The sequence below is a fragment of the Acanthaster planci genome, linkage group LG11, assembly GCF_054643075.1.
Source record: "Acanthaster planci isolate LZ-2023a linkage group LG11, COTS_SCS, whole genome shotgun sequence".
NCBI classification, from domain to species: domain Eukaryota; kingdom Metazoa; phylum Echinodermata; class Asteroidea; order Valvatida; family Acanthasteridae; genus Acanthaster; species Acanthaster planci.
The window spans coordinates 147,998-175,343 of NC_141787.1; the positions used below are offsets into that span (position 1 = coordinate 147,998).

Below are 27,346 nucleotides of genomic sequence, written 5' to 3' on the forward strand. Positions count from 1 at the left end.
AAACACTTCAGATAAAAATAATAGGTCTGAGTCTGACTCCCTTTAAGTTAATAATGGAAAGATTGAGGATTGTGCTTCGAGATAAACCAGATAAAAATGAAGTATTGTGGCTCAGTGACCAAATTGTAAGCAACTTTAAAGGCGCATGCCATGGTCTTTTAAATATCTGTAGAAGAGATCACAATATGAATTAGGGAGATGTGCATCTAAATTTGCCAACAGCTGGTCACGCTTAAACCATGGAGTGAAGCAAGTGTTAGAGCAACATGACTGAGCAGGCTGCGACGAGGTAGGTCACATACAAGGATGAGCAGGATGGGGGTCACCCTCACCTTATCAAAAGCCCTATCAAGAAATCACGCCACTCGGACATGATATCTGCGAAAAAGTAAACAAGGAGATTCGTACGGGCCTATTATTTGATGACCATGAAAATCTCTTTATTGCGTAACTACCCCCACTGTGCTTAAATCGGAGACCTTCAATTTCTTTGGAACAGAGAGTGCGACGTTCTTCTACCCCAAGAAGAGTTATTTTACAACAGAAAGCAATCCCAACACCTCATTAGCACTTCTGTAATTTCGCAAAAGCTTGCTAAAACCTGCTCGTGTACAAACTGAAGATGGAGATTTCATCCCAGTAATGTTCGCTAATCTGTCCATGCATACAAATAGATTAGTGACAATGTATCCCGAGTTTTATCCAAATAGATTACACAGATATAGGGGAAGGATTTATAGGGAGATACGCTTAATGGTTGTGCTAATGAGGTCTTTAGTTTGTCAAGATAACAACAGAGATGGACACGAGAAAGTACGCAGCCATAATGCCCACAATTATCTTATTTATATTCTGAGAATCAGCGAACCTATACAAACGACAAATACGTCTTCAGATTAAAAACATGGGGATTAAAAGAAATAGCCAGATAACAAAGATTTCATTCATTGCTATATTGTGTACATCTTATATGCACAGAAACAATTTTAAACGTGATGAGATCAATAAACTCAGTGAAATAGCCTACTATGAAGGTATTCCCCTTATTTACGGTACAAGAAACAAGGAACCCTGGTCAAAATTTTATTTAAGAAAATCTAATGTGCTCGAAAAATATGAAAAATACAAACGACAATTTAGATCACAAGAAGGTCGGAGCTCGTTTCCAAATAAAATGTACAATAATTTTTTCAAGCAATAAAACGACAACTCGTAGAGAACGAGTAGCTATTTGCACGAAATACAATCCGTAAACGTACTGGATTGGGATGACAAAAATGCAATATTGGTTTTCGATACTGTCCATGTGTGATACTAGCAATCTACAGCAAATTTGAGGATTCAAGTCCAAGTAGGACGTCACGACATTCTTTTAAGGCTGTTTTATGCTCTGGGCGTCTAGGAATGTTTGTTTTTAATTTTTTAAATAGTTTTCTTATGACACTTGAAGAAACTGTAACTGAAAAAGGAATAATACATGTGAATCTAAAAACCAGGCCGGAAAACACCAACCTGAACAATCACTCAGTCTTTGGAACTCAGTTGAAAGTAAATGTAATATTTTTTTAAAAATGATAAATTAAGCCATTGTTGTCATACAGTTTGTCAAACATGCAAAGCATGAGTCAGGGTTCTGAGCTGGAAAGAGACATCATCGTTGTTATATTTTCACACACTTATTAGAATACTGACACTTAAGGTGCACATTATTCCCTGCTAGCTAGTACGTATAGTTGACAGAAAACAGAACAGGGTGCAGTTCAAGCTGTTGGTAACTGGTGGGCAAAGTTATCATACAATCTGATAAACCTTTCTTTCCCTGGCAACTACGTGCTTTTCACGAACTTTCTTGCAATCTAAAACTTTACTTAAAACTTTAAATAAAACATTACAGAAGAAAACCTGATAAAATAAAATAATACAATATAATACGAATATGCTCCATACAACTAGTTAATAAATGGCAAGGTATCAAATTGCTTGAAATGTAAAAAAAAAGTTGTGCCACATAATGTATACAGCAATCATATCAATTTAGGTGGAATATGACTTATCCGAGAGTTGGCCACTGGAATCAGAAGAAAACCTTCAATAAAACTTAAGCATAGAAGGAACAGATCACAGCAGAACCCGTCAAAAATGAATGTATCAGTGTAGGTCTCTCATCCAACAGCGTATAATAAGTGAATTCAGGAATCAGAATCTCAAGTGGCAATTTCATGAATAAGATACATATTCTGCTTGTTATTCAACACATTATGGTGATAATGCTGATAACACACACTTGCAATTGAACGAAAAATCTAAAATGCATCATAAATCTAAAATGCTTCATTAACAAAACTGCCCTTATCAGCTTGAAAATAAAAATGATACATTGTATATATAATTACATGTAAAACATCAAATTCAGATTCTTGGTTTTTGTACTAGTTTAATATCCCCTGCAGACAGCACAATTCCCATATCTCCCCAAAATCACCTGATAATACAACAAAGCATGTGCAGCTTCTTAGCAGTCTACAATGAATGTCATGGTATTAAGCATAACTACAATGATGGGATAAATCTCATTCCTGCATCACTGCTCAGGTGCCAGTTTGCAACGGCAGTGCATTATACAGTTTAAAGAAATGAAAATTGGGCAATACAATTCTTTCTGACAGATGTTCAACCCTATAGAAACTAACATATTGAAGGTCCAATGCACCAAAAAATCAACAGAGTGGGGAGGGTTAAACTGTTCCTATCCCATCACATTAAGAGGTGAATGGTAGGGGTCATGAGCCATTTATCTTTGAGATAAATTAAATCATTAGCTGCTTTTCTAACTACAACAGTCAAGTGCTTAAAATTTTTAAGGCTTACTGTCATGAGTTTAAAGTTTCACATGTTTAATAACAATTAAACAAAAACTGCCCCACAATCTTCAATGATAAATGTTCACACTTACAAATTGATTATGAAATAAAATATTCTAAATATTTTGGTGCAAAAATATCTAGTATTCTCTGTCCATTTCATGCACTTTATACACTTTACACGTGCCTGACATACACATGGCCTGGGGAATAGGTGCTTTCTGCATTCTGGAAGCACTATGCACTCTATGCACACAAAGGGCCCAATCATGGACCATCTATATACATGTTCACTCACAGACCAGCTATATACATGTTAAAGGCCATCCAGGGGGCACCTATATACATGATCAAGGACTATGCGTAAGCAATGGTTATGTTAGAGGGCCACATTTACAAAGGCAACCTAGACAACTGGTCCAAACATTCTCTCAAGGGTTTTGAAACTACCGCCAAGAGACGCTGCTCATAGTTCATATAGATCTTAAGCATTTGGGTTCATCTAAAAACTGTTCAACCTTACCCATATATGTGACAGCGCATTAGTCAGAGTAATGTAGCTAGCTCACTGTTTAACATTTACCACAGGGGAAATACTACAAGCTTTGTACATACTGACATCCAAATTTCTTCACAGCATCAAATTTAAAATTAATATTTCAAAATGAGTTCCAACGATAATAGGTTGAAGTTAACCATAAGCAACTGGACATAAGGGAAAGTCTAAATAGACACTGGCATGACCTATGACCTAAATTAATTATGGAAACAAGCCACATGGCTTCAGGGAAACCAGCCAAATGATCCAATGGAAGCCAGTCACATGACATGGCCGAAATGGAAACTTCGAATGGTGCACAAAGCCTTCCAATATAATTCTCCTTAATTGTTGGATCAACATGACAAACTGTTCAGCAGAGCTTTTTAGAAGTTGAATTTGGAGATGAAAATAAAGTTAGGAAAAAAGTTACAAACTTACACATGAATCTGAAATGGCTGCTACACTTGTAATAAGGAAGTCTTCCAAGACTTAGTACAAGACTCAAACCTCCGTTTGTTTGCATGGCTTTCTTTCCAATACTTCATCATCTGATTCAATAACTGATATGTCAATCCCTCTCATCTCACCGGAATTGCTATCCTCATCATCATCTAGGTCATTGTCATGGAGAGATGCTGCTGGATTAGTGATGACACTAACTGGGTACTGGCTCTCGTCTGTAAGATCGCTGAAGGAAAGATGGCTACCTACTTTGGCATTGAGTTTTAGACGCAACTGCATTACCTAGCAAGAAAACAAATGTTCTGAGTGAGAGCATAGTAATTGGAAGCACGGACAAGAACTATCAATACTATGTACATGTAAATTCAGAATAGATTACGATTCTGATGGTTATACAAATACATGTATGCATATGGTGTTAACCAAAGCTCAAGCTCTTACAACTAGACTTTGTTAAGATAAGAATAAAGCAAAAATTGATCCCTCTGAAGTATGTGTAAGTACTTGCTGAATGGGAGACTTTGAGACATTTGGTGGCCACAAACAAACTGGTCCTTTTCTGCAGTTTTGCTCAGAACTACCGTCCATGACCAGAACTACATGTGCATATATCCAGAACTGGCAAGAAAGGACTGGTTGACTGTTGCTACCAACTGTTTCAAAGTCTCCAATTGTTTCAAAGTGTTTAGTCATGGCCTCTAAAGACAATTACAAGAGCAACACAAGACCTCCAGCCTGAATTCAAGTCACAACCAAATAAAGCATTCCTTGTTCATCCTACTGTGACTGGCCTTTGTCTCTGGTCTTAAGTCTGCTTATGTGATGGTCTCCAATACAATGCTTTTGTTTGAAAGCAGAGTTAAACATTAAGTGTGTCATTCAAAGTCCCATTCAGTTTTAGTATAAGGGAAACACAAAACAACAAATTCAAGCTGAAAGATTAATTGAAAGTTAGTGCATTAAACAAGTAAGTAAATGAATGAGCAAAGGCCTCCTTGATGTGTTTGGTTAAATTTAGAGAAAATTCACCATTCAATAGCAAAATGACTAACAAATTTGTTATTTCAAAATCCAAGAGAACATAAGAAAAAGATAACCTTGACATGCATTTTATCAATGAAAAAACTCACCAATTGTACAATATATGTATGTAATGCAAAGATGTGGTTTGAAAATGTGGGACAGCAAAGGTATGGCCTGACGTGGCAACAGCTTGGGACTGGAATTATTAAGGAATGGTTGACAGGTCCTGGCATGTTGGGGAGTAGGGTCAGGAGTAAAAAAGTGATGGCAGACATACAACAATCAGACACTTTAGAAATGCTGGTGGATCTCAACATGTTTCTAATTTCTGAGGCGAGCTTCATATATGTATGTTGCTGTTAAGGGGAAGGGAGGTATGTTTATGTGGCAGAGGTATGTTGCTGTTAAGGGGAAGGGAGGTATGTTTATGTGGCAGAGGTATGTTGCTGTTAAGGGGAAGGGAGGTACGTTCATGTGGCAGAGGTAACAGGTAAGACAAACTGAATCTAATGACAGTTTCAAGCTCAATTGTTCTGCTGTACAGGAGAAGAGTCAGGGAGGTGTCAAGTGGGACAGAGATGACCTGGTAATTGGTGAAAGGCATCAACACTGTACCTTTGTGGTACATGTACATATGCTGGTGTGGCGTGAGGCAAGAAGGATACAGTAACTGAGATAACAGTGGTACAAGTGAAAGGTGGGACAGAGATGATTTGGGAACGGAGACAGTTTTGGGCACAAACAGTACCTCTGAGGTAAGCTCAGTTATTCTGTTGCGGAGTTCCTGCATGCTGCTCTCAGTCTCAGATTCACTCAGGGTTCTCTGGGTCAATAGCTCTTGGTTCTGTGTGGTAAACAGGCAAAACAGATGGGGGGAATCTTTCAAATAAGAGGGATTCCCTCAACACCTGTAAGATGTTGCCAAAAATCATGATGGTTGGACGAAAGTATTGCTAACAATGAATTATTTCCCTGTGTCTTTCAAACAAACAAACAAACCAAATCTGCCTGATGAAGATGAGTGCGGGCCTCTACATTCATCAAACTACATTAAGTGTAAGTTCATGCTCAATTCAGTGCTCATGATCTTCTTAACCCAAACAGCCTGTTATCCTTCACCTGTTGCAGGATTGAGGACTGTCAGGGGAAAAAAAGGAGAAAACATATCCATGTACTATAATGTAAGGTGCCATCTTATGGTAGAAACAGGGAAAAGAAATCCCAAATCAACAAAAAAGCTAGAGAATATGGATGTTAGTATGCTTATTTGCATCCAACTAGGTTTATCAGTATGGCTAATTGTATAGTGTAGCATAGGTGGCAGTGTCCTATCAACCATTATAAAAAAGCCATCAATTCACATTTATTGTACAATCACAGTAAAAGAACAACAGAATTACTGTCAAACATTTTATTCTGTTTAGCTGAAGTGTCAGGGGATAATCTGTTAAAGGAATGCTCTTTGAAATGAGCCCGTTTTATTTCATGCTTAACATAAAAGCACATTAAAAATAACAGACCACCACCTAAAAGAAGAGACCAAACTCTGATGACCTGAGGTAAAATCAAAGATGGCCTGTCTCTGTATATTGGTCAATAGTCCACATACCAACTTCGCCTGAGCCCTAGAAAATGCCAAGCACAGTGCATTTTGAAGTTTCAAATGTTTCTTACTTAGTAACCTTTCCTGGAGTTTTCAAAAGATTCGTTTAAAGTCTACAGAAGAGACAAACCAACATATCATGAGACTTATATTAAAACAATAAAGTAATACCACTCTGAAAAGAGGAATTCTCTGGGCAGATTGGATCATTGGAGGAACATGTAATGTTAAGACAAAGCCATGATTAACGGAATAAATATGTGCTTGGCCAGTCTTAAATGTGCATTTAAGACCAGCTCAGGTGAATGAATGTGACTATGTCCAAACTGCAGGCAAGGGCATTATCAGCATTCAATCTCCCGAGCAAGGGCTTAAGCGTTGGTTTTAAGACTGGTCAAGCACATATTTATTTCTATTCATACCTTTTTATTCAGAGAGTCCAGAGAAGTCAACATATGATGGATTTCCAACGATTTTGTTCTAAAACTTTACTTTCATTTTCCCAAACACCAACATCCATTTTGTGGTATATTCCTTTTGAAAGTTGTCTAATAAGAATCCCCTTCAATGAATTTGGCGCACGCATGGTGCATCGTGTGCACATGTACATACACTCCTGACCAATCAGACCTGATTAAACTGTCTCATATCCACTTGCCAGAGCATGATTTGTGCAGTAGGTATTATCACTTCTCAGCGGGCATTATCAAATGTTAATACACGGTCACATGACGCATTTCGACCAATAGGAATAAAAAAACTGCTCTCGGTATTTATGAATTGTATTTCACAAATCCCAGAGTGGAAATAACAGTTTGGTTTTGGGGGTGAGGTCTGACCATCACAGCTACAAGTAAACTCATTAACATCCTATATGACTATTATGACTTACATCAATAGAGGGCTTATTACAGCTTAAATACAACTGTGGAACAACCTTTGTGGATAATCAAAATTCCTTACAAATGGCAATAAATGTAACAATCTGTTGAACTCTGCCTGCTTTAAAGGATGTTCTATGCATAAAAATATTGATGTTATACAAATAATGAATGTTTATGAGTGCCCTGGTTAGAATAATTTCATGAAGAGACAGATGAATACCATTCGCCCAGATGTGAAACATTCATTATTTGTTTATACAATAGCTGCATTTAAATCCTCTCCTGTTCAGAGAACAAAGGTCCTCGTGTTTTAATGTCTGCCATTTTGCGAAATAGATTCGTATCTGAAGTGCTACCCACGGTAGTAATATTATAATATTAGACCGGTTCCCATCTCGTAACTATTTTGTTCTTTCTTCCTGGCAATGAAATACATGAAATACGGGTGGAAACCAGTCAAGTGAAATGAAGATCTGTTCAATGGGTACCAAGAAAAAGAAGTAATTCAATGACATCCAATCAACAATCCACCATTCAGATAATGGGAACTGATGTAGGTATAGCATAAAATGGGATATCACGTATCAGTCATCCATGTACACTGATATTGGTCAACCTTTTTTATGTATACATGTTGCTGTCCTCCTTTTCACCTACCTGTATTTCCAGTTCTGCCATCTTCTGAGCCAGCTCAGCCAGACAAGCATTGGCCTCTGTCTCTCGTAATCTTACAGCATACATCTCCTCCTTACTCTGAGTGAAAAAACAAAACAAATGTACAACTATGTATGCCCGATAAACTGTTGAAATTTTAATCAAGATGAATTACCAGTGGGTGATTTGCTTTATGATGTCCCTTACACTAGGTTAACAAACAGGTTTTGCAGAGATCAAGTATACTGTAAACATTTACCAACATTTACCAACATTTGGCCATTTAAAGAGTACTTACCGTTCTCCAATTCAATTAAATAGAGCCATGACTTACCTTAGCCTCCAGTTTAACAAGTTCTTTCATTGAGTTGTTGAGGGAGGCCTGTAACTCCTTCTCGTGTTCTGTAACCTTTTCAAGATCTGCCTTGAGTTGTAGTCGTTCTTCTTCACTGCGTCTGAACTGATTACTTGTAACTTGATTCTGAAAACACACACAAGAGTAATAAAAAAAATTCAACTTGATTTCTCTCATTCCTGTCAACCCAAACTTCCTAATGACACAAATTCCCAACCCATTTCTTTCAGCTAAAGTGTTTTTCTCGAATTCTCCTTAGGCATTCAACGATTTTTTTTTCAATTTGAGGCATTCAAACACATACCCACCCACCAACCCAACTTCCAGACCTACCTGTGTCTCTAATTCCATCACTCTTTGTTTCATTTCCTTCAGCTCAGCTGCTGTCTCTGCTTCCCGTAACCTAACACTCATCAGTTCTTCAGTCAACGTGTGCATCGTCTCTTTGCTGTTGCCATCCTTCTTCCTACACGAAGCCCTTTGTAGATGTGCCTTAAAATGGATGGAATATAACTCAGGAAATTCAAATAAGTCTTGACTTGATTTAACTTGCATCATAGTGGCTTTAGTGTCTCTCAAAGTCAAGTTTTGCTCAAAGCTCAATCCTATTAATGATGACAACCATTTTGTGAGTTTCTAAAGTACAGTATGAAGTTACAATAAGTCTACCATAAGCCTGTTTATTTGTTGAAAATCCTTCATCCTCAGCTCAATATACAATTGTACAATTTCCAGTGATGCTCAACCTCACATAATATTCCTTCAAGAATTCTAAATGTTTGTCTCTGACCCTTGATTGTGAGGTTTGCTGTAACTTAACACTGCAACAAACCTTGTTATCCTGTAAAACTCAGCCTGTCATACCTGCCATCGACCATTCCATGCAATGACTGGTTGTCTTAAGTCTTTGGGTGTTTTCAAGGTTTTTTCTTTAACTTTAAAGTAAAGTTTACCCCACAAGCTGTCTTACCTGCCAATGGCCTTCCAAGTCGTTGACAGTCTGCCTCAAATCCTTCAATGCAAGGTTTGCTTCAGCCTCTCGTAGCTTGACAGCAATCAGCTCATCTTGTAATGCTTCCACTGAGTGGCCAGGCTCTTCTTTTAACTTTTTGTTTGCCTGTGAACAGAAAGAACAAGTACATATAGTTCTTCAGCCTATGCAAACATAGCTTGTCCACCAATCATTTACAAAATAACTCTTGGAAGGTGTCCCTCCTTCCCAATTTTATTTTCCATTCTCTATACATTGGACACTATGTAAAAAAGAGTTTGCCTTGTTTAATACCTAGCAACACAAGATCCCTTAGTATTATCAGACACTCATACTTGTTTGTATGTGAATGATGAGGAGTCTGCACAAATTGTTTATATAAGACAATGTGCAAACCAATCTATGTCTTTGTGTGAAAGTAGGGTGCACAATGGTCAACAATATCCAAATGCCAGCCAGATCTTTGTCTCACTGGTGACATGGTACTTTAACCACTTGCTGCTGGGGTTTCCAGTACCGGACACATATTCTTTATACGCATGGCTGGGGTGTTGCAAATTGCACAAAGGGAACTGGGCTTTGTAACAAAAGACCATACTTGTAACAAAAGACCAGACTGCTGGGCATTACCGACATTTTTTCACTCTCAATAGTGGAGATAATCCGGCCATGTTTTGAAACAGTTTATCACGGTTTGCGGGATTTAGTGCGAGCGGATTACGACCAGGGACAAAAGCACTCCACCACCGCAGCTAATCTGGCTCCAATTGAAAAGAGGTCAATGGCGCACTGTGCCAGTTTCGTGGACAAATGAAAATTACGTAACAACACAAAATCTGGGCTTTTTTTACAAGGCGGCCGGCCTGGTTGAAATATTCCAGTGTCAATACATGTTGTCTGTCAGATTAGAGTAGAACCAGACAGTCCTTTGTGTGGGCGTAAGTGTCCAGTAAATGAAGGTAAGAATTTTTAAGAATTTTGAAAACAGAAAAAATGATAATTATCCTGCCCCAGCATCATCAACATCGATAACTGCCAATGGCGCGAAGTGGTTAAGTGGAGTCCATAGGCCTTATTCGTAAAAATTGCCATTTTGAATTGTGCTCCCCTGATCGTTTTGAACAATGTGGTGGGAAACAGCTTGACTATTTTCCTACTTAAGCTATACCCTCAATTGAAACTTTTTTTCATTTGGACAGATAAAAAAATATTTCCAAATAGGTCACTTGGGAGACATTTTGCGGTAAATTTTTCAACATTAGGGAGACATCGGTCATTAGGGAGACTCCAGCTATCATAAGGAGGAAAATGTTTAGTGTCCACAATTTGAGAGATGATAGATTAGGGTCTGAAAGGAAAACATGCAGAGTTTGGTTAAGATCAGATTAGGGAATATTGAATTATGGGATGGTAAAGTTTGAACATTTTGTGCATGTCCCTATGTGAATGTCTCCCAAGTGACCCATTTTCAGTAATTATAAAATCTTTAATTAGACAGATCCAGAATGTAGAATGATAATTTTAAAGGAACTTCCTTGCTTTTGACTCATTGAATACCGCCACAATGGTTGAGTGCAGCATTCCAAAATACTACCCTTTGGAAATCAGTTTTTTGGCTGCAGGTACTTTACCAGTCCTGACATACCTTCTTCTGCAATCACTTTACTGAATGCAGCAGTGTTATCATTTTGTTGTCATACACGTAACTCATGCAAGGACTCAAACAAAGGAGTCAACCTGCTGCCATGAGGTTACTGGCAGTCAGCTGGCTGCAAGTGTTGTTTATCAGATTCCTGTTATACTGGTACCTTCTCTAAAGACTTGATATCTTCTCTGAGTTCTTTCAGTGTTTCTGCAGATTCTGCCTCTCGTAGTCTGACAGCAATGAGCTCTTCTTGTAATGCCATAATGATACCTGCTGATTCAGAGTCTACTGGTTCAGAATTGTCATTCCTAACCTGAGAAATAAAACACACCGATCACATTGTAAACACGACTGTAAGTACATGCACGTTATGTTAGAGTTTCCACACCTTGTAATAGTAAGACTGCCTCAGCAACAATGTACCTCCCCTCATTCCCCTCCTCCCCAAAAAACACTTTTATAATTAATACATGTACATCTGGTTGCTTGGTAAACATACCAGGAGGTTGTTTGTAGATGTACAATAATGAAGTCATTTTCTAAGATTCTCTGCATATCCTTTCATTGTAAATATACATGTACTTGTTATAACATCATTAGCAGATATAAATGTTAGTCTTTTCAAGTAAAATACATGTTTCAGTTTGCCCTCCTAACTTTGGAATCCCTTTACAAAATTCATTCACTTGTGGGGGGTATTTGGGATGTGGATTTACAGAAGAAAGAGGTCTGTCTGCTGCTGCATGAACCCACTGAATAAGTCTAATGTTCAACAGAAGTAAACTGATGTACAATATTCACTGTCCAGTCCAATTTATTTCATCTGTTGTCTTTCCATGCCCAAGATTTTACTAACAACAAAAACACTCCAAGATAATCATACTGCAAGGATCTGTGTTAATTTGGTTTCCACTTTCTTTGTTTCCATGCTGGCACCTACACTGCATTTAGGCACGGGCTGTATGTTGCATTGTACTGGTCTTTCCATCCCATCTAGTCTTGTATTGCAATTCACAAGTAACACAAACCTCAGCAGATGTCAGTAATCAATACATGCAGACATAGACAGCCTTGCCGGAACTACCAGATAGCATTTCAGGGATTTTATTGGGCTGTTGATCTGTTTAGAGCGCAATGTTTCACAGCGTCATGTTTTAGGCATAATCTTTTCATACGGAAGCATCTTTGATGGCAGTTAGAGTAATTTTGCTGCCACTGGGACAGCAGCTTGAGAAAAAAAGGTGATTTATTTTACGGACAAAAATTCCGCTGCGATGAAAATAGCAGGACCTCCTAGAATCTCAACCTGACATATTTTGGGTTGTAAACAGGTCTTTCAACTTTGATACAAAGAGTTTTATAATGACTTCAAATTCCTTTCAAAGGATGGATATAAAAACTGGCATTTCTCTAAATGTATGGAAATACTAGAAATCACTAGCACAAACTTCATTATACTCAAAGCATCTTGAAGTAAAAACACATCCACAATGGGAGGTGCAAGGAAAAAGCAACAGTTAAATTCTAAAAGGGATAAATCAGACAGTGAGAAACACGAACAATCACTTCAAGTATAAATGAGTTTCTTTTTCACCAGAGACTTCAAACTGAGCAACAACAACTAAAAACACTTGTCAACATTTTCTACAACAGCAGTGCATTTATTGTGTCTGTGGCATTCCAGTTACTTATTTCATTCTTTGAGCTTCAAGAGGTTTTCTATATGAAAGCTTTGTCTCATTTTAGGCCATAACAATTCAAATTCATGCAGTGTTTTCTGTCACAAAAACTTCAAATCATTTACTTTAGGGTAAAGATATTAGTTCAAACAGTAAACATTTGAAACTGGTGATGGCAATTGAAGCCAGATATGGAGACAAAGCCAAGATTTGGAAAAGGGCCCAAATCTCTTCATCAGCCAGGTCATGGCTACTCCTCCAGGCATACCAGGAGCAAATAATGTACATGTAGTTAATGCCTTGTGATTACATCTCTCCTCCCTAGCAGATGCTAAACACATCCCAAGGCTGGTGAAGTGCATCTGCCTATGGCAATGTGACCTTTCTAATGTGCTTACCAGAGAAATAGTGGGTGGCAAATCAGAGATGCATAAAGTGTACAAGATTTTATGTAAACACTGCCAGGCCATGTAACAAAATTTGCCATGAATTAAAAGTAAATCACAATGCTACACAAACTGTTGCTGCATTGAAAACCTGAGTGGTTTTTGTTTCAAATAAAATTACATGACCAGAGAAACTATGCAAAGATAAAGATCCCAATCAGAAAAAGGCATGTGATGAAACTGTGGAAAAGAAACTGACAGCTAATCTGTCAGAAGTAATTTGTATGTTAATTGCCTAGCAACTTCACAAAGCCAGGAGTGAAAAGAATAATGAATACGTGTACATGTGTCACATTGGAGCATTCTGCTAATTATAATTCATTAATGCGCATTATAATATCGAAAGCTAAAACCTTTCAGAGGAAGACCAGGCTAAAATTATAACTTGTAACACTCTACAGGTTGCAAATTTACAAAATGCCAGAATTTCTTGATTTCAGCAAAAACTTGGTCAATAATTTTTACACAGCTGTACATGTACATCCACAAACATGACAAATAACTAAGGCATGCTTGAGTTTCAGCTGTTCCAACAACCACTGAGAAAGGGCAACACATGTATCACACCATGATTAAGAACACTGCCACAGGTAACACATTAGATATTAATATCAGATGAATTCAGCAATGTACATGTAGAAATGCAATGAAACATGCACATATAGGACCAGGCGCAACATGTGACAACAATGAATCTTGATGATGATGACTAATACAGGGTGAACAGGCATGAAGTCTGTTACTATGGAGATGGCTTCATTATGAATACATGTAGATGCTTGTAATGTAAGGCTTGAAATTTTTTTTAAAATGCAAATATGGTAGAAATTTTTCCTAGAATATTTCTATAATGTGCTTTTTGTTTTATGTTGTAGATAGTTATAGAAACAAATGAACAAAATTCAAAATCCAAAACCAATATCTTGATTATTTGATATGAAATTATACAGGTGGGTTAGCATTTTGGACAAAAACAACACATTTGTACTTTAATGTCCTGATCCTTGGTGTGAAAATTAATTTATACCTTATCCCAATCCCCAAACGGGCTTAATGTGACAAAAGTAAAAAGGCAACCAACGAACAAAAGCAACTGGTTAGTCAAATCTAAATTAATCTGTATTATACATCAGGATTTATCACCACTTAAAAGTATCTATCTGTGGATTTATATTGCAAGGACACAATTTAAGCAGAATATCAAAACAACCTGAGCTCATATCTATATGTTAGCAACAAACCAACCACCAAGGACACAAATACAACATTAAAGTTGTTGACATTTCCACTGATGTAGAGCTCTGTACATAAATGTACACTGTACACATGTTCTTGAAAGTTTAACAATCATCTGATGGTTTTCTTAACATTTGCTAAAATATGTTTGAGAAGGTACCGGCAGTACAAGACTCTCCATGTAAAATGTCAACAAGGTGTGAGTGTTGAATGATTTTGAAACTGTCAACATGACAAAATGGAACACAACAATATGTTAAATAATGGTTTGAAGGACAAACAGCAGCCACAAATGGGATTTCCTAATTTATGATGGAAGTTAGAACACAAATGTCGAAGTGCATGAACAAGTGTGACATACACTTTACCTTTCGCATAAAATCCTTTACAATCGTCTGTGCTCTTTGCAACTTGTCCATTGTCTGTTTGTTGAAAACAGAAGTGACAGAAATGTCCTTTGAACCATGGAGAAAAGCAATAAGGGCATCTGTGCACTTGTATTTTAACGATCAAAAAAACACAGTACTTGCACGTACATGTACATGTACCGATACACAGTGATAGTTTGACGTACATTGTACGGTTTGTTTGAAGGTTAAATGTATCACAGAAATTTAGCAAAATTAGGATATTCAGTCCACTTAGTACGGTACATGTATTTCCAAGGTTTTTAAATGTTTTTAAATTCATTTCTAATAAATGTGAAATCTAATCTAAACAGCTGATTCCTCCTTTACATGTAGTTAACAATGACACTCCAGCAAAACATCCACATTAAGATATCAGGATCTTGACATCAACAGCAGAACCTGAGAAAAATAAGCTGAAACAATAAAGGAGCTGTTTCCACTTCAACAAAACTGCATGCCACCAAACGATGCCTACTACTGTAAATCTCACATTTGTGAGATGATTTACATGTACATATACCTTCAGCCAGCAAGTAAACAAACCAAAACGCAATGATAAGGTATAATTTAACTTACTCATTGGAAATATGAGGCTTCTCGTACCAGTACATGTTTGAGACATTATCACCCAAAACTCCAATTCTCAACATCTAAATTTGTCTTAGATGTGAGTAGTCAGCAATGTCAGAACTATATGTAGCTCATCTTGGCATGCTAAACACTGATTCATTATAATCGTTCCAGGCCGGGTATAAGGGTTGGGCTAGCTATAATGGGCTTACAGTCAACGGCACACTGCATCCGATCAATGCGATGCATGCATGCACATACATATAGTATGCAGACGTTGTCAGTGATACACCTGGCTGATTACATTGTGCTTAGAGTGGTGTGGCTCCAACCTCAAAGCCTTCTTTCTCTTTTTAAAAATGTGTTACTCACAGGTCTGTCAGGAATTTTAATACATGTAAGTTTCACAAATCTTCTGGAAACCTTAACTGAGACAGACCTTTGTTCACTGGATTTTAATTTTAAATGATAAATAAAAACAGGTTTTTTATGGTATGTTCCTCACAATGTTTACAAGAAATTTATCAAAATGTTGTATAAGAGAAAACGTCTTTTCAAATATATCCAGTATGTAAAGTTTCGAAAGCACTATAATTGTCAGACAGCCACGGTATAAGTACAATTTTAAAATACTGGTACAAGAATGTACATGTAGACGTACAGTGTACACACATACATTATGATAAGCATGATGATGGGCATTTCTAATGGGAAGAACTAAATGATTAAAACAACTGAAACCTATTCATATGCCAATGAATACAAAATCTATACCAGTAGGCTACTAATAAATAACTCAATTAAATCATATGATCAGAAAAATGCTGATATGAGTGATCTACATGTACTTCTACCATTTTCAAAACCACAAACCAGATTTTATTTATTTATAGCCACTAAAATGCACCTAGATCAGAGAAACCCACTGGTGTTATTTTTTCATAACATTCAAGTTTATGGTTTCAAGATTGGCATTAAATGATGAAATGAGACAATAGGTCGAGGCTTTCTGTTTATTGAGTAAAAATGACCAATTAGGACAAATTTGTTTGCTGCTCGTACAGTGTACCGGGTACCAAGACAGGAGTGCCACATGTCATGTGTTCAAGTATACATGTACATGTACATAATGTAGGTAATGCGTAAATTACTCGCAGGTAGCATGCATACAAACCAATGACTGTATAATCTACAGTGTATGTATTGTATGTCTTACGTGCACCTAACAGACTAAGGCAAAATCATTTCCATGTGACTCTATAAATAGCATTGAAGGTGCATAATTTAATATCGATTCATGGAGCCTTTTCAGGTACCGTACATGTGTAACTGCATGTTTGAAATCCACTTGAATAATTTTTCTTATCAACCAACCAGAGCCGAGTTAATAATTCATGAGGGAAAGGTCAGTTTGCTGGTACCAGTACCGTACATGTACTTATTGTTTCCACGATGTGGAATTTATCTTGCTAAACTTCTATTGTTACCATACATGTACAACTGCAAGTCAAACAAACAAGAAAAAAGTTAATGTTGAGACAAATGCACAGGAATGAGGACTACATTAGCCAGGTGGTTAACCCATTAGTTTGATCATTTCAACCCAAAGGACCAAGTTTACTTCATCCAACCTCTTTGTACTTGTACTTAAACAAGGTTAAAAATCATACATCTTGGTCTGGAAAACATACACACATGTATCCATAGTCCTCTGTATAAAATGGCTGTGACATTTATACTCTGCTACATGACCACTGTATCGGGGAGACTTCCTATTCACAGCTGATGCCATAGTCTAGGATGCAGGCTGCATATATTCCTGGACAGACAGATGGCATCTCTCTGTGAATCAATTGGTTTCTCTGTCAAGGGATTACTAGGCTGATTAAGTCAGTATCTTATATGACATCATGCTGAAGGATTGATGTTTATGATCCCCGGTATGGTACTAATAAGTATTGTCATGGGAACCACAAAATAACCATTAGAAAACCGTGTAGCTAATACATATAAATGTATAAGGCACTGCCTCGATAGGCAATGTAGCGACCATGTTGCATGAATATGTTGTTTATGATCAAGTGAGAAATACATGTAGTTTACACTCTGTTATCTGTATTTTATACAAAATAGACATTATAATATATACACACTACGGTGCACACCCACATGAAGCCTGTATTACAGAAACTAGTGCCATCTTCCTGAGTTACTCTTGTTTTACAACATGTACTTCCCTTATCTTATTTTGATATTGAAAATAAAGCTTCAATCAGAGTAAAATATAAAAAGTGGTGCACTTCATATACATGTACACATACCTGACAACTCTTGATTTATTTCAGTAAACTTTTTTGAGTTCAAGAACAAAACAAGTACATACAATACTGGTTAAGCTAGGAATAGTCAACTTGGAATACATGTGCATGCACAGTGATTTAATTACATGTATATGTATGGATGTACATGTATATGTATAGTAAACACACATACTGTACATGTACATGTACATCCATGATACAGTACATCCTCCGCTCAGTTGATGACCTAATGACTTTGCCAATGACATGCATTTGGGATGTTCTTGCATGTATTTAGAGGACAGAGTTTATATCCTTTCAAGGTTGCAAGATCAGTATGGTATCGTCTTTATGCCTAGATGCAATTTATCCTTATTATTTATGTATATCGGCAGATGGAGCAGAAGTACAATTTGTGTACTGTGTGTACGTGTGGGAGATTAAGGCTGTATCCAACTCTGTTGCCTAGAGCTAGGTCTAGGTCTTCGCTCCATTGGAAATGCGGGGAGATGCATAGACAATAGACCTAGCCGTAGCTCTGGAAGCCCATTTTGGACACGGCCTGAGGGTCTGTTTGTTTCACATGGATCTATGTAGATCTCAATCAGTAATTCCAATCCTGGTTTGCTCCATCCATGAAGAGTGTTCTGGTGTCAACGAACCAACAATGGATCACTGATTGTAATCCTGATCTGAGTGAAACACACAGGCACCCATAAAGGCATTATTGCACAATAGAGTGTACGTACATGTATGCATGTGTTGTCAACTTGACCATAGTCTTGTGTGGGACCACACGTTTCCTGAGGCCATAATGTGCATACATGTACACACCAAAGTCTTCGAAATTCAGTCCAAAGTCGCCAATTAAAAGCCAGTATGGTACCAAGCAAGGCAATGGTGAACTTGAACAGCGCCCTCTAATAAACACCAAGAAAGGTCTGTATACCGGTACATAACAGATTGTGTCATCTAATGCATGTGCCAAAAATCATTACAACCCTAGTATTTTACTTCATACATGTAATTAGAGTTAGACCCCAGTTTGGAAAAAAAAATGCTTTGTATGAGAAAACCAATTTTTTTTTAAATGTCACAGACATTTCTGTCAAAGAAAGGAACATCTTGTAGAAGGTACACTTTCCATCAGTAACATTTTCATTCTTGTTAAACAAAGAGGCAAAAAATATTCAACAGGTTAGCCACAGATTAAAAACAGAAATTTTTCATCTTTCTGAAGTATTAGAAAGGTGGGAATAATTTTACTTCCTTAAAAAAACGATTTGTCTGTGAAAAACTGGACACTTTGTAATCCAACTGTTTTGAAATGAACGGCAAGACAAAAAACCCAAAATCAATACATTTCAACTTACACACATATATTTGTCTCTTAAAACAACACTTTATTCTAACTCACCTTATCTCGTAGATCACTGATGACAGTTTGAGCTCCTTCTAATCTCTTAGCCGTCTCCAGATCATGTTGCCTCAGTGTCTCCAGTTCCTTCTTCATGACGTAATTGTCTTCAGCTTCCTGAGCTCTCTGTAACTGACCCTGGATTAATTTGTCTGCGAGAACTTCATTCTCTTCTTCCAAAACCTGAATTCTCCTCAGGAGTAGTCTGTTCTCGGTCCGAAGTCGCTGTTTAAAAGTGGTTATAAATGAAGAGCAATAATTACTGATGTCGGTTTTATACTTTTGCTTTATTTTCACATCTCTTGTCTGTTCTAAATAACAAACAGCTGAAATGTCACCAAGGTCAGCTTTTACACAAAAGTTCAGTATAACCTGTAGTAGAGTGGAATCTTGCAAGCTGTTATATGCCATTGCGTTGAGAGAAGATATTACCAGCAACAATGCAGAAACACTTTCTAGAGCAACGATAAATTAACTACACTTTGTACTTGTACACAATAAACACATACATGTTCGTGAGCATTTAAAATTCCATTGATGTTTGGAATGAGTGTAAGGGTTTTCTTTGTCATACAATACCTCCAGCTGCTGGAACTCCAGCAATCACTTGCATTGTGTTCATAACAATCATCAAACAGCTGCTTCGACATAACACTTGCATATTTGAATGATTAGTAATCTGTAAGTCTGGTATCAGCATATGTAACTAGATGTAAATAATTCTCAAACTCTCAGAAAGGTAGTCGCAAAACTAATCAGGACACATGGGATTTCAAGATATTCACAGTGACAGACAACTACATGTAAAGTGGACAGTATGCTCTGTCCATCATCAGGAGACAGAGCATACTGTCCGAACAGAGTATACTGTCCAAAAGGTTGAGTTCCTTACGGTTCTTTTCAGAACCATACAGATTCACGAAAGAGATCGTATCCTTGCATGGTGCTACCGCAAGCCTTCCACCTTAGTAATCAGGACACATCAGAATCAAGGACACAACACTCAGGATTAACAAATTCCTCAACAGCAAATGTTTCATGAACGGAAAAAAACAGGTTTTCTTTTTAACACCCAGCAGAAAGACAGCAAAGCATGAAGTGTGTTAACTGTCAGAAAATTTGAATACTACTTGTCTTTGCCCACAAGTAAAATGAAACAAACAGAAAGTCTCCTCCCTTCAATCTTGGGAATTAATAGAAATTGACAGACTGCAAATGCATTGCATGCAGACACTCACCCGCATTTCAATCTGATCTTCAGTTTCTTTGGTCTTGAAGGCAAGATAATCCTTTTCTAACCTGAAATAAATCATTCAAATCAGCACACATCAAAATTTCAAGCAGAATCTAGAAGCGAAACTTTACCAGATTTTGACACCTTTGTCTTGTAATTTGAAGACTAGCTGCTATTAGTAACAATCGTCTGGTTTTGGAGACTTCACTAACTTTTACAAGATTAACAATTAACTCACTTTTTCATTTTCTTTGCATTGTACTTGACTTGGTAAGCTGTCGACATCAGGATTTCTGGCTCAGCTTCATGGAATTTTGGTGCAATTTTCTGTAAAAACTGTTAAAAAATCAACCAAAAATACAGAGTGAAATACAGACAGAGTACATGAACACACACTGCGGGTACAAAAGTAGCGGTACATAATCAAAAAGGCTAATTAGGAATAAAGAACTTATAAACTACAGGTCAGTAAAACTTCTTCCTTTGTGATTTCTACATTCCACGTCATCATTAGGGAGCACACTCGTAGTATTACTGTTCAATTATTACAATCCAGTCTTTAAACAATAAGAAACTGAGTGTAAAATAACAGCACAAACAAACCAGCGGCAAAAGTCTCTGAACAAAGAAAATAAAATTAATCAGTTTTATGTGGAATTTTCACCAATGAAGTTTCAATCAACCTGTTCAAACAGGACAGAAAAGCTTCACTCTTACCTATGATGGCCTCTTCACTCATTCACAATGCAAGCAAACATGTTTTACGAGTGCATATTCTGTTTTGTTCTTTTCTTTGATGGGAGGAGTGGTGTACATCTTCAATTGTGTATATCAGCAGTCCAAACCCATAAATCATGAAAACAGTTTTGATGTAGTCAATAATTTTCCGTAACTGCATAGGTAAAGATCTAAATTTTGCTTAGATAAGAATGCTATGAACCTGACTTGTGTGTTCCCAAGTGATTAGTTTTGAGTCGTTAGTATATTATTTTAATGTCAATCACAAATGCATACTCATACATGTACATGTAAAGATATCTTCCCTAGGTTCACTGTGATCAACCCCTCAGCTCTCCATGATTCTTCACTACTCAAAAGGATTAGGTCCAGCAAAAGATCTACTAGGACAATCTAAATGCTAATTTATCTGCCGACTTTGTCAGAATGCTCTTCCAAGGGAAAACAGCTTTCTATATGTACATGTCCTGCATACATACATAAATGTATGTATGGTACTCATGCATTTTGTTGACCCTAGTCTATTTCCATGTGAGTACCTTGCCTTTCCCCAACCAGTCAAAGCAAACAGCTGGCTCATTTGTGTCGACTGGATTCACCGTAATATGCCATCACCAAATTATTTTAAGTTTTATTTTACATACTGGGCTTGATGTCTTGATTTTGTAAAGCAAAAAGAAAATTTGCCATACAAGCAGTTTGTTGCAGAGTTTCAGACGATGCTTTGGTACTTGAGTTTATAACATGCAAACAAAAGCAAACAATATTTCAGTTCCTTCAATTCCAATCAAATTAGCGTTTCCACCTACCCTGAGCATTTCTTCCATGTCCAGTCTAAGTAGATCATCATAGTTGAGCTGCAAAATTGCTATGCTTACACGAAAGATTATCTCCATTCCCTACACAAAAAAACAAGTAAATCGTAAGTGTACTCTACATCTAGGGTGGCTGATAATTCAGAATCAACTTTCACTGGAGCACTCATTAATTATAGGATTTGCTCACTCAGCACATAAAGACAAGGTAAAACAAGACAAATATACACCATATTTTCAGGATGGCAACTTCCAAATTATTTCTTGGAAATGCCAATATGTTGGTTCATTCTACATGGAAACTGCAGCCATATCTTATCTTGCTAAATTGATCCTTACCTCGGATATGAAGATGTCCATTATCCTACGTGCCAGAGATATCGGAAGACCTACAGCAAATAACGTCAGAAACCATGGTGACGCAAAGATAGAAGTGTGGAAGCCCTGAGAAGTAAAGTGCCTGAACAATTCAGGAAGTAACTCCTATTGAATAAACAAGAACATCAAAACCACACTAAAAATGACTGGAATTCATAGAGTAATTATACGTGTACCGGTTACTTTACACATGTGCATCTATTTTATTCAAACCAACAACAGGTGGAACATTGTAACACTGCAAAATTACACCCCTTTCTTTCACAGATGGGGAGGACAAATGCAGGGTTAAATTTTGTTTTGATAACAGTTAATTAAAGTACTCTCTGTAAAATGCTGTCAGAAGTGATACCCTCAGATATAAAGGGATATCCCTAGCAATGCCCTTCCCTCATCCCGTCACAAAATTGCATCCCAAGCAGCACCCATCTCACTGACCCATCAGAAGACTGCACCCAAGGCAGCACCCTTCCCTGTACCCATCAACTGACTGCATCCCTGGCACACCCCCTCCCCATCAAATCAGACAACTACATACTAGAAATGTCAATTCTCTCACCCCGTCAGAGGACTAAATGTACATTCTTAGCATCACCCCATCCCATATCTCATCAGAAGACAATACCCCTGGCTGAGTCCTTCCCCTCTGCCCCATAAGAAGACTGCACCCCTGGTAGCACCTCTCCCATCGTCCCATCAGAAGATAGACTTGAATCAAGTCAGACTTATGTTGCTCTTCCCTAATCAGTCATTCCTCCACACAACGCAGAGTACACGGTCGTCACACTCGGCCGCTCGCATTACGTCTTATAAGGCACCCTCATTTGACAGATTTTCCGCAATATCCGGCGTTGACGTCAGAGACTGTACGATATGTGTCACCAGTCAGTAAGTCCGACTTGACAGATAAGCCAATCAGACCCCCTTATGTCATCAGAAGACAACATCCCTAGCAGTGCCCCTCCCTTTATACATGTAAAATTAAAAGACAACACCCCAAGTAGCAGCCCTCCCTTTGTCCCATCAGAAGACTACACATACACCTGCGGCACACCCCTCCCTTACTCCTATGAGAAGACAACACCCTTTCAGTGTTCCTCCCTCTTTCCATACATGTAGATCAAGTGGAAAGGCAAATCAGCTTGACCACAAATTTCCCTAAAAATCTATGCATAATGTACAATCTTCAAATGTCAATGGAGTAATGTAACTTTAAAAGGTTTCCCAATTCTTAAAAGTAAACAAGCACAAATATCCCTCTGGCCTCTAGATCTTGTGAATGCAAAATCTTAGAGCTGGGATACATCACATGTACGTGCATTTCTGAGTATTCATTTCACTTCTACACATCCTAGGAACTGATAAGGAAGGGCTGCCTTAACCTTGTGTACATCGGGACATAGTCGTTGACTTCAAACCGTAAGTATGTACATTGTAAATGACACTACACGTTTGTACATGATTACAATCCAAAAGGAAGTCATTCCTTCTTAACTAACAAAACAGTTTGAAATACAGGGACAGAGCAAAGTATCCGCATATGGGAGATTCACAGTACAATACGTCACCAAAAGGTTGACCCAAAAAGGCCATTTACAGTGCATTTAGGGACAAGGTTGACAAATTTTATTTGCCGATTGTGCATGGGTACTAGAGTAATTTTCAATGTTTGTTTCACAAGGGAGCAGATTTGTAAACTGTACAGGCAGCCATGGTTTACTTTTTTTGACTGTTATTGTAAAAAATGGTCTCTCTTTGGCAATCTCTTGGTAGTGCATTGTACTGTGAATCACCCTTATTTATCAATTAATTGTAAATGGCAATCAGGATGCTGCAATGGTTACACAAATCTTAACTGCAAGAATGTTTTTAACAGAAAATTCCACTTTTTGTTCTCTTAACAAAGCAGGCTGTGATTAATACACAGAGTAATTCACATTACTGCTTGACTTATTCAACCTTCTTTATCTTCAAGCAGACTTGAATTCTCAATTCTGATTGGTCAATCCACGGCAACAAACAGTGTGACATATCACTATTCTAACTCAACGCATTGCGCTACTGTGATGCTAAAGCAAAATGCACAGCTGCAAAATTTACTGCAAAGGTGGCACGTTTGCATGCACAGGTGCCTATGCTGTAACATCTTTACTGCGCGTCAAGTTTACTTGAAGATTAATTTGTTATCACACTGGCACTCTAGGAACACAGACGCACTTCGGCCTCATGGTATATGGGACACTGACATACAACATTATTCTTTGTCATACCTCTGCTTAGATACTGTCTGTTTATTGGCCCAGAACGATCACATGACAGGGCGATATATCCACATATCACACTCACTGTGAGATACATATATCTGTTTCTGCCGATAGTGCGTGTGCGTACACGCGCAGGAGACAGAAGAGCTTGAGGAAGTTTGAGAGCAAACATTACAGCGCCTTTAGTCAGTTTTGCCTGGTACCCATGATACATTTGTGCTTAGGCTGCATGTACCGGTACCAGGGAATTTGATCAATGATCACGCTCGTATTTATACGTACTCGTTCCTGTCCCAACAGTGTATAAGGTAATATAGGGACCGCTAACTAGACTACATGTACTCACTGGTACCCGCACTAGTTTCACATTAATGTTTACGCAATTAAAGGAAGTAAGGAACAGTGCATTTGCAGATGATCATCATTTACGTCTGTTTACAGGTAAGGTTAATTGTACAGAGTGACAGTAGGCCTATCGTCTCCTGAAATTCAGAGCTTCTTTGGATAAATTCCTTAAGACAGAGGTATGACAAAACAATTGTTGACCGCTGTGGTGTGGGATACGATGTTTTGAACAGCAGTCAACAATTGTTAAGTGTTCCACTTGCACTCATGTGATAACTAATACATGTAGTAGCATCAGTAAAAAGTCCTGGCCCCATCCAATCGATGCAGTCACATTTTCAAATGTATAATCAAGCAATTCTCTGACCATTTCTATGAGCACACGAAATTTTAAAGTTTGTTATGGAAATGCAAACACTTTGCACACACCAGTACATGTAGTATTAAAACTAGAGGAAGGATACTTGTTAAAGTTACGACTACACGTATTTGCCAACGCTGGGCATTTTAGACTCATTAGTTTTCATGAAGTTCTGCCTTTACAAACATTGCATACAAACAGTTCTAAAGGAGAGGAAATATGTAAGGGTGTTCTCTGAAAAACTGTCAATCCCTGGGACCAACAACATTGCACTTACAGGTACGTGTACATGCATAATGCAATGCTATCTGTTACCTCACCCAAACTGTAGTGTACATGTAGCTGCGTGGTTTATCTCAAAAAAATGTGCATGAATATGTAGACGTAGCATAGGTTATCAGCTCAGAGATACACACACATTTTCACTGGACCGTGCATACATTTGCCCAATAAATACATGTACTGTAGCTGATATCTTTTCCGATCTTCATTCCTTCAAAAACTTATTAACCAAGAGCACATCTATTGAAACAGCAAACCCAATGTAGTCAAGGACCACACATCAGTGATGAACAATGTACATGTATTCAAGTCCATCACAAGTCCTTTCACAAGTCCAGTCACTAGTCCCTTCACAAGGCTAATCATAAGTAACAGGGTGAACAATGACAAAGGAATGCTTTTGTCACAGCTCATTTGAATAGCTTGTGAATTGGCTTAAGACTGAATGACTTGTGATGCACTCGAATATAACACTGCCATTCATCATGTAGCTATACACTTGGCAAGAACTACAGTATATGATTTCAGCTAATGGTAATTAAATATGCAGAACCACAGAGCGTAGTTGAGCTTGCCAATTTTCATGTACACATACAAGTTTGCACACAAAGTAACATCAGGCAGCCTGTTTTAAAAAGCCAAGAATTCCTAAAATCCAAGTACCCAATTTTCAGAAGGTTTGAGGTCAAGACACAAACAGCACCACGTATGTCATCTTACCTGTAGCATGCATTCTAACTGGAACATACAGAGGCCAAGCTCAGCCATACTGGGTTTAAAGAGTTCTCGTAAACGATATTCTTGCATCAACTTAACAAGAACACAGAAGGCTTCCTCTTCTGGCATCTGTGATCAAAATTACAATAAAAGAGAAATAAAAGTTTCTTGGGTATGTGGCTCATGAATACAAAAATACCAGTTAATCATAACAACAGTGCAAGTGTCGGTGCTACTTAATGAAGGCAAAGACATATCCCAATTTTCATGGGGCCAAACTTCTTTTTTATTGGGGGGAGGGAAATCAAACATTTATTTCAGGCAACTTATTATAGCATTAGGCTTTTACACATTTTTTGAAGGAAGGGAAATGAAATAGACCAAAACATTTGTCAGTTCTCTCATTAAAAAAAACAAAAAACAAAACTTGGCTCTTTTTTGTGGGGGGGGGCATGGTCCCAAATTGCCCCCACCTCCCATATTTGCCCTTTAATAAAGTAGATCACTAATACTTGGCCAAATGTGTATGCAATATCTTACTTAATTGAGAACAAGTACAGAAATCTGAAACCAGCAGGTTCAAACTCATGGTTGTGAACTGCAATTTGTCAGTCTTAACACATTGCTGTATTTTTCTTGTCAATTTCCCATGTAATTGATTTGACAAAAAAGCACTGCATCCTGTCAAACTGTGTTGACCAGTAATTTGGGATTGGATATCTGGCTTTCCAACATGAGTTACCCATTCATCCCAAAATGTTTATACTGCACAAAAATGTTAATTTATTAAACCATCTTCCTGTATGTTATTGCAACCAGACGTTGGCAGATTCCTACATTATTTTTCAACTGCCCATATTCAATACTGAAACCATTTGCATATATACTTTTCATCTAGTAAGGTCCTGCAAGTGACTTATTCATCCTGTGTTTTTGTTACCATTTATTTGCTATTTTATGTAATTAATGGCTAATGACCTCACCTGCATAAGTAGAAGGCCAACTATGAAGGCTGATCCTTGGCAATATCCAACCTCACGGTCATGAATAGAATAAGCCTAAAATGTATATAGGATAAAAGTACAATATTAAGTACCAGTAATATGTATGGAGTGAAGCTTTTGGTGAATCTGAT

General features: G+C 37.6%; 1 protein-coding gene across 3 annotated transcripts in view; it reads right to left on the reverse strand.

Annotated features, from left to right (window-relative positions):
• Positions 1–824: 824 nt before the first annotated feature.
• Positions 825–27,346, reverse strand: part of LOC110988498 (EVI5-like protein) — a 30,717-nt gene continuing 4,195 nt past the window's right edge. The window contains exons 5-19 of one of the 3 annotated variants that reach the window (XM_022252059.2): positions 27,195–27,269; positions 26,215–26,340; positions 22,204–22,347; positions 21,859–21,948; positions 20,550–20,647; positions 20,316–20,376; positions 19,078–19,302; positions 14,749–14,802; positions 11,183–11,332; positions 9,354–9,500; positions 8,717–8,875; positions 8,363–8,509; positions 8,032–8,127; positions 5,636–5,731; positions 825–4,146 (exon numbers count right to left, since the gene is read on the reverse strand). In XM_022252059.2, coding sequence (XP_022107751.2) covers positions 3,904–4,146; positions 5,636–5,731; positions 8,032–8,127; positions 8,363–8,509; positions 8,717–8,875; positions 9,354–9,500; positions 11,183–11,332; positions 14,749–14,802; positions 19,078–19,302; positions 20,316–20,376; positions 20,550–20,647; positions 21,859–21,948; positions 22,204–22,347; positions 26,215–26,340; positions 27,195–27,269 — 1,911 coding nt within the window. In that variant the 3' untranslated portion in view covers positions 825–3,903. Of the gene's footprint in view, positions 4,147–5,635; positions 5,732–6,561; positions 6,604–8,031; positions 8,128–8,362; positions 8,510–8,716; positions 8,876–9,353; positions 9,501–11,182; positions 11,333–14,748; positions 14,803–19,077; positions 19,303–20,315; positions 20,377–20,549; positions 20,648–21,858; positions 21,949–22,203; positions 22,348–26,214; positions 26,341–27,194; positions 27,270–27,346 lie in introns of all 3 variants that reach the window. The other 2 variants (XM_022252063.2, XM_022252061.2) reach the window with 2 other exon arrangements.